Source organism: Echinops telfairi, unplaced genomic scaffold (assembly GCF_000313985.2).
Source record: "Echinops telfairi isolate 266 unplaced genomic scaffold, ASM31398v2 ScPeMD7_5592;HRSCAF=6446, whole genome shotgun sequence".
Classification (NCBI taxonomy): domain Eukaryota; kingdom Metazoa; phylum Chordata; class Mammalia; order Afrosoricida; family Tenrecidae; genus Echinops; species Echinops telfairi.
In genome coordinates this window covers 26,486,775-26,495,477 of record NW_022109491.1, presented here as the reverse complement: position 1 = coordinate 26,495,477, position 8,703 = coordinate 26,486,775, and the positions used below count along the sequence as shown (strand labels likewise).

At 52.5% G+C, this 8,703-nt stretch overlaps 1 protein-coding gene across 1 annotated transcript in view; it reads left to right on the top strand.

The window, feature by feature from the left end:
- Positions 1 to 23: 23 nt before the first annotated feature.
- The window catches only part of RSPO4 (R-spondin 4), a 45,228-nt gene continuing 36,548 nt past the window's right edge, over positions 24 to 8,703 (top strand). The window contains exon 1 of the mRNA XM_045295528.1: positions 24 to 102. Within this exon, the coding sequence (XP_045151463.1) occupies positions 24 to 102 (79 nt within the window). The remainder of the gene's footprint in view (positions 103 to 8,703) is intronic.

Sequence of the window (8,703 nt, the reverse complement as noted above, 5' to 3'; positions counted from 1 at the left end):
CCCGCCCGAACCAGGCTGCCCAGATGCGGGCGCCACTCTGCCTGCTGCTGCTGGTCGCCCACGCCGTGGACATGCTGGCCCTGAACCGAAGGAAGAAACAAGGTACACGGCCGGCAGGGGCAGGGTGGTGGGAGGCGCACAGAGTTCCCCCAGAGTCGCGGGCTGGGGAGGGCCCCTGCTTCAGCCCAGATTCTGCCCAGTAGCCCCTGCTTCAGCTCAGAGTCTGGGACCTCCTGGTCCAGTAGGTCCTCCAGATCCGGCATCAATCCCACTTGACAGATGGGGAGACGGAGGCCTTGGGGCATCAGGAGCTGGATCTAGGGGGCACACTTGCTAGTCCCCTCTCCGACAGGAACAGCATTGCCGAGAAAGGTGTGACTGCGCAGAAAGCGAAGCCTGACGTCACCGAAACTAAGGGACAGAGTTAGGGGCTCGGAAGCCATTCTAAACATCCATGCTCAGGGAGGAGGTGACATAAAGACCCTGGTCTGATGCCGGTGCATGGTGGCCCCTGGGAGAAGGCGGTGGTTGGTGGGTCCCTTTGGTGAGGGACTGCGACCAGAGCCCACGTCCACCAGAGATGGCCGGGAAGAGGCCCAGTGCCCCTAGACCCCCAGTGTTTCCACCTTAACTCCCAGGACCTCTGCAAAGGCCAACCCAGTGGTGGCTGATAAACATGCCCAGGTGCTTTGCCAAGAGCCCCTTCGGGTCTCTCCCTTCTGGGGACTTCCAGGGTGGGTTTGGGGCTCTCCTTGCTGAGTGGGAGTTGTCTGTGGGGTCTCCTGCCGGAACCCAGCAGCCCCTTTGCTTCCAGCGTCCAGTCTAATGTGTCTCCACAACCAGGGCTCTCCAGTCCCACCTCCTTGAGTCCCCTCTGTATGCTCATGATGAAGGCTCCTCCGTTTCATAAAGCCAAGGTGGTGAGACTCAGAGCGATTCTATACCAGCTGAGGTTAGGCAGCAGGCAAGTGGAGGACCCAGCACCTTCCCAAGCTCTGGTGTTGGACTGGAGGGAGGACGGCCAGCCCTCGGGGACCTGCAGTCCACTGAAGGGGAAAGCCCCACACAGACAGTCAACCTTGGGAGTGGCGTATCCAGCAATGAGAGGCTCGTGAGATACTCTCAAGATGGGACTCCATGGAGGCAGCAGGTCTATGACGCAGGGGGCCCACACTGGATAACTGGACATAGGGGCCGGGGCACTGGAGATGTGCATGGGTTTCTGTTGAGTTGGGGAGAGCTGGGACTCCTTGGGGGGCACTCCTTTGTGAATGCGTAAGAGCCTGGACTCCAGAGCCAGCCAGCCTGGGTTCAAAGCTCAACGTCCCTGCTTACCAGCTGTGGGACCATGAGGAAGCCACTTTGCCTCTCTAAAGATCGTTGATCCCTGAGGGTCCTTCAGAAGATCCCTAAGATCCTTCTAAACTCTAAACAGAATTTTTTTAAAAAGAATCACAATTTTCTCATGGACTAATTTTTCAAAGGGGAATAGTCATCTTCAATTCCCAATTCATGGGGCAGGTCGCAGTGAAGATGACATGCGTGTCTGTGTATGAAATGGTCAGCAGAGTGAGCTCTCGGGAGTGGCAGTCTTTCTAATTGTCCAGTCATTGTGTCCTTGGCTGTGCTCAGCAGCCTAGTTGGGGAGAGCTGCTCATGTCCCGTTTCACAGATGCGGAAACTGAGCCCCAAGTGAGGGCCAAGGTTGCACAGCAGGTGGGTAGTACAACAGGCGTCGGCCTCCATTCGTCTGGCGCGGCCCTGAGTTGTCTGCCAAGCTGTGTTGTCCTTCGCTGCTCAGAACCTCAGTTTCCCCATCTGCAAAGGAGCTGGCATAGCAGATTTTTGAGCTCCTTCTCAGTTATAAAGTAGGAAGAAGAAGAAACAGTGGCACTGGGTTGAGTGCAGGAGGAAGCAGAAACCGGGAACGTTGGGGGAGGGAAACGTTGGGGGGGGGGTCCTGTATAGCCTTTCCTGTTTGCCTGTGTGTATGATAGAAGAAGAAGGAGAGAAAGAATATCAGGGAGAGGAAGGGAAGGAACGATTCCAACCCCTGGTACCTTCCCCAACTCACCACCGCCTCCCCAGCAGTGGAGAGAGGCAGTTGGGAGCTGACTCCTTACACTCGTCCAGTCTGGGGCGGTGCTCTTGGGTCTCTTTCCTCAATAGTCTTTGAGAACACACAACTGCCCGGCATCTTCAGAGAGAGGGTTGCAACCTGATTTATCAGTGGGGTGCAATGGGGATAGTCTGGAACTGGGGTACCCCAGTTTGGGATTTCAGTCCCGCTCTCCATCCCATTGTGCTAGATGATCTTTGGTGAGTGAGTCTCCCACCAGACCCAACCTCCCTGGCCTCTGTGTCTCTATTGGCCCTGGACTGGGGGGACTAGAATCCCCCTTCTTCCCCCCCCCCCCAATAGTTTTATTGACATATAATCCACCTCGCATACAATCCAATAGTTCATAGATTAACCCTTCTACATGGCATACATAGGCATCGGTCAAATAGGTTTGGGAAATGCTGACTTAGGCAGATTTCTTGATGGATGGATTCCACTGTCGGGACCGCGTGTGTGGCTTTTCCCAAACTTACTACATACCAGAGACCATTTTCCAAGAAGCATCTGCTTGGAGAATCTGGCATGGGATCCCTAAGCGTCTGGCCAGCAAAGACTTTCAGGACTAACTTCGGGAGAAGCCAGCACTGGATATTGGTGGCACGTCATTCATTCTTTACTCCATAAGGGCAACAACCTCTGCTTTGGGGACCTTTGGGACACTGAGCAGCTGCCATCCTGGAGGGGTGACTCCTCCCTCCTCTTCCTTAGCCTACCCGCCATGCCAAGTCCTTGGCCTCAGTCTCCCATCTAGTCTGAAAGGCCGGGAGGATTGGCTCTGCCTCCCCACCCCGAACCCAACCATTACCCTCGGGACCTCGCTTCTGTAGACCCATGCTTCCTCAGGCTTCGGCGTCAGTGTTGGGTTTTTTTTTGTTTTTTGATGAAACCTAATTTTACTGTTTCTAAGCCAAAAAGGAATGAGAGAAAAGGCTTGGATCTGAAGTGTCTCTTACAAAACAACAAGTTGATTAATTAAGTATAAATGAATTCAAACCAGATGGAGACATTTCTCTTGAAGTATGCTTGGGTGTCCTGGTGGAGAGAAAGTCGGGCAGGATAAGGGGGTCTGGTCTGTGTGGCCCACCCTGGGATCGGGAGGTTCATTTGGGCAGTGTGGAGAAATCAAACCTGGACTGACTTCGGGGACTTTCAGACCTCAACGGGGAGGGAGCTGGGTAGAGGCAAGGATCTCCCACATTTGCATGCTGCTTTTTAGGTCCCTCTAGATCTGAAGGGTCCATGATGGCAAATGCTTAGGTGCTAACCCATAGGATGGGGGTTTGAACCCATTGGTGGCTGAAAGACCTGGTAATCTACTGCCATAAATAGTACAGGTGAGAACACTCTGCTGTGAGGTTCTACTCTGTCATGTGGGTCTCGGTGACTTAGAATAGACTCAGTGACACAGCAGTAACACATCCGAGGCCGCAAGGGGCAGAGAGGAGGAGCTTAGGGATTTAGGGAACCCCGGGCCCAGAATTTGTTGCTCTTCTGTCCTAGATGTGTGACTTGGCCTAGTGATATGTAGCATGTCTGTGCTACCTTCTAGTTTTGTGATGCCTGGGGTCTTAAAAGTTTGCAAGCCAACCCAAAGCATAACAATTGGTCTCTGTTGCTTGAAGCCGCAGAGGAGGAGTGAGAGTCTGGAATAGGAAGAGCCATCGGAAGGGGTGGTTCATTGCCTCCATGAACACCTGCCTCCTTTGTCATGAGACCAACATCGCTAGATGGTGCCCGGCTCCCCTTACTAAAGATTCTGACCAACGACGCTCTATAAGGATCGGGATCAAAAGGGGGGGGGGGGTAAAGGCAGGGCAGAACTTCAGGTTCTCATAGGCTCCAAATTTTCTGGACTCATAGAGTTCAGGGATGGAACCCTGAAACTCTTGCCCTCAGATAAGATTTGAACCTTAAACTAAAATTATCCCCTGATTTTTTTTTTCATAAAACCAAATATTTTAGCTTATCTAGTAAAAAATGTCTGCCTTGAACATTAGAAGCAAGGATGGTGAGACTTGGTCTCACCTACTTTGAGCAGGTTATCCGAAGGGGTCCATCTCCAGAAAAGGACTTTGTGGTGCTTGACTTAGAATAGATTCATCGAAAAAGAGGAATCCTTGAATGAGATGGACTGACACAGTGGCGGCAACAATGGGATTACACATAGCAACTGTGAGGACGGCGCAGGACCGAGGAGCATCCTGTTGTGTTGTGCATAGGGGCTCACGAGTCAGAACCCACTGAGCCGCACAACAACCTCGTCTATACGTGAGATCACATTGACCACAGCAACTCCAAAGATGAGAGGAACCTTGGGGCACAGGGAGTTTGAGCTAATGGGGGAGGGACACCTCAGCAAAGGTGGGGGGGATGATTGCACAACTCCAGGAACGCACGTGGCCCCTGAGTTGGTGTTACGTTTTTGCTATGCAGAGTCTCAAAACAAATACGTCTAAAAAAAATGCATACTCTTTCTCCTCAGTTCATGGCAGAATCATTCAGATGCTCCCTGAACTAGGGATGGGGGGGGGTGGGGTGTATCTCCTATGGGCTTATACCTCACCTCTGCCTCTCTCTTGCTGTGTGGCCCTAGGTTAACATCTTCCCCTCTTTGAGCTGCCTTTTCTCTCCCTGTAAAATGAGGGTGGCAGCACTGACTCCTGAGGCGTATCATGTATGCGTATAAGTCTTTGTAAGTGGGAAAGCACGGCCGTGTCGCTGGGCCCTGTACGTAGATGGAGGAGCTGAGGCCAGGACAAGGCAGGTGGCTGAAGGCAGGGGCAGAGAGGGCCTGGGTGTCTTGTCTCCAGGTTGGGACTTGGCTGGGCACAGGGCAAAATGCATCACCCTAAACACTAGAGTCTGAGGGCACCAGGTGAAGATGCGTGTCAGGGGCAGCTCTGGATGGGAGCAAAGGCGAAGCACACCCCTCAAAGGCAGCATGAGCGGTGATAACAGGGCGCTGGGGATTGAGGAAGTCCATGTGTCCTCCTCCTTTTTCCTTTTAACTTTCATTGTGAATTGGGTGAAGGTTTACAGAGCAGATCGGTTTTCCATTCTGCCATCCATACACATTTTGTTTCCTGTCCTTGATTGCAGTCTCCGCAATGTAACAGGACTTGTCCCATTACCTCCCAGCAGGTTCCTGCTCCTTCCCTCCCCCTTCTGAACATTGCCCTTGGGTAAATGCTGTCACCTGGATCTCAAATGGTTGATGGTTCTAAAGCCTGTGTACCTCCCAGGTGTTTCTTTTCTCTTTCTACACTGATCTGTCTCCAGGATACTGCCTCCCTCCCTCCTGGTCTGAAACCACTCAGCCCTCCTTTCCCGCCGCCACCACAGTAGGCCCCTGTGGTCACGTAGGGTCAGACTCTCCAGGTGCTAGGCACACGGGGCTGTGAATCCTCTCCACCACGTTGTGTGTGCACACCCATTTTCCAGACATGGTGGCTGAGCCGGGCTGTGGACCTTGGAGTCTCCAAAGCCCAGGCATGGAAGGAGAAATGCCTGAGTCAGTGTCTCAGCCAAGGGTGGCCATGGGAGGCATCTGCGAGGTGCTTCACAGGACTGGGATGGGAGTTAAGGCTTTGTCAGGCAGAGAGGGGAGGGCAGGAGGTGCAGGGGGGGAGCAGGGCTGTAGGAGGAAGTTCTGGGGTGGTGGGAAGGGCCTGAGGACATGGAGGTCTGATTAGGGACAGGGCCAAAGTCCTCAGACCCTCGTCTCTCTCTGTCATCATGAAGAGAGAATCTTGGAGCCCCTCCTCTGGGCCAGGTCCCAGAGTGGAGATGTTCTGGAGCAGTAGGGAAGGGAGCAGTCCGTGAGAAGAGCAACGGCCACCCGCGTCCACTGGCGACCCTCCACATGACCTTGAGAGTCGGGCGTGGAGGCCCCAGTCTCAGCTGACAAGCCAGAGATTTTAAGAGACCTCATTTGGTCAGGATGTCATGTCACGTGGATGTGAGCCTTGCAAGTTTGTCTCTCCTGCCTCCTCTTGTCCACTCTTCTGCCCACTGCCCGGTCACTCAGCCTTCCACTCGAGTGAAAAGTCTGGTGCACACTTTAAGTCAAATGAAGTTCTTCGAATGGAAGTTTCCAAGCCACGCATGGCTGTGGGAGATCATTTTCATAAGTACAACCTGTGGTGTGGAGATGGAAGGAAACGGGGGAACAGGCGGATCAGAACCATCTAGACTAGGACGAAACAGAAAGGCTGGTAAGCGTTTTTCTGTAAAGGGCGGTATATGAAATGCTGTAGGTGATGGGTGCCACGGCGGCTAGTTTCTCTCGGCATATACTTTTTTGTTTTTATTTTTTACAACCCTTCAACACTATTAAAGCCACTCTTGCCTGCAGTCTGTACACAAACCAGCCACAGATCAATGTGGGCCATGGGCTATAGTTTTATCTTTTTTTTAAAGAAAACATCTGATTGTTCAGTGTTAAGGCTACGTGAACACGCATGGTCAAGAGAATGATTTTGAGAAGCGTGTTTTTCAGTTGCACACCCATGTCCGGGTGTGTACCTGTGAATGTGTGTGCATGTGTGGGATAGTGAATAGGGAGGTGTGTCCTGTGTGTGTACATGCCGTAGGCACATGTGAGTGTGGCTGAGTGTGTGTATGTGTGTGATGGATGATGAGGTCGAAGGCTGATCTTGTCTTACTTGGTCATGGACTGTTTGTAGAGTAGGTGGAGATGGACAGAACACCGGTGGGACCAGGACAGATGGCTCCCCGAAACCCTGGCTCCCCACTGGCATCGTTTCCCCTTTGTTCACTGCTTGCCTCCCTGGGGTACGAGTGCTACTGTGGATGAACGAGTTTTCCATTCGGTTTTGTTTCATTTTAATAGTTTTCTTGGCATACACTTCACAGATCATACAATTTAATGGTTCAATCCCCTTAAGAAGGTTTGGGCCATCGTCACCACAATCAGTCTCAGAACATTTTCTTCTCATACTCGCTGTTGTGAGCTCCCCATTTCCCCACAGTCCTCCCCTGCCAGGCCCCAGTTGCTGCCGCTGTAGATCTCCCTATCCTGGATTTCACAGACAGACAATCGTACAAAACACAAACAGGAAGCAAACAAACCCGACAACAATGACAAGACCGAGCACAGAAAAACCTCAATCAAAAAGGAAGCAGAGAATACTAAAAACGGAAACAACTTTATAATGAATCAAAAAAAGGGGGAGTCAAAGATCAAGTTAATTTTAACCAAACTGTATTACGAGTCCTGGTGGTGTAGTGGTTACGAATTGGGCTGTGATCCACATGGTCATCAGTTCAAAACCACCAGCAGCTCTGTGGGACAGAGACTGGGCTTTCTACTCCCATACACAGTTACTGTCTTAGAAATCCCCGGGGGTGGCTATGTGTCAGCAGGGACTTGATGGAAGTGTGTCACGGTCCACAGAGGGCACTGCGATGCTCACTCTTTCTCTCAGCTGCTCTGGAGAGGGGCTATGGAATCAAGGTGGAAGGACTGAGAGTGACCCAATACTGATGCTGTTAAAAAACGGAGGTGCCCAGCCAAAAAGTGGCTTTCCCAAGGTCGCCCAGCCAGGGACAAAAGTGAGGGTGAGGGTCCGGAAGACATCAGGAGGCGTGAATGCTTTGGGGCAGTACAGGAAGGCAGCCCGCTCCAGAGCCTGGCAGTGTGAGGGCACAGCCTCTCAGAGCCTCAGTTTCCTCCGGTGTAACGTCAGAATACGAGGCTGGCTGGGCTCAATGTGCCAAACAAGATGGGATCCGAAAGGCTTACTGAGCAAAGCTCATCTGCAGGGACTTCATAGGGCTTCATAGCACCGCTTGAGGTAGGCAGGCACACTGGCCCCGTGGCTTGGCCGTGTGGTTCTGTGAGAGGGGCCGTGGCTGAGGTGTGAGCCAGACACAGCCACCCTGGTCTCCCTCACCTCACCCCACCGAGGATGCCGTCAGGACCGGGGCACAGCCCAGGTACATAGAGAAGCACACTTCCCACGTGGCTCCTACCCTCCACTCTCAACCTCTGCACCTGTGAGCCTGTCTCGTGTTAGCTGGTTTGGGGCATTCCTGATGCCTTTATTCTGCTTTTTGAAATTTCTCATGAGCAGTGAGTGAAGTTGGTCCCACAGTGCATCAAACTCCTTTCGTTACTCAGTAACTGCCATCCTTTCTAACCTGCCATCATTTTAGAAAAGCGAGGGAGACCGAGGGAGAGACAGACCAGGAGGAGTTGTGGGATAAGCAGTTTGCTGCTAGCCACAGGATGAGACGTTCAAACCCACCAGCTGCTTCCTCGGGAGAAAGATGAGGCATTCAACTCTCAGGTCTACTCTCCACAGGGTCTCCTCTACCTAGGGTCTCCTCTACCTAGGGTCTACTCTCCACAGGGTCTACTCTCCACAGGGTCTACTCTACCTAGGGTCTACTCTCCACAGGGTCTACTCTCCACAGGGTCTACTCTCCACAGGGTCTACTCTCCACAGGGTCTACTCTCCACAGGGTCTACTCTCCACAGGGTCTACTCTCTATAAGGTCTACTCTCCACAGGGTCTACTCTCTATAAGGTCTACTCTCCACAGGGTCTACTCTCTATA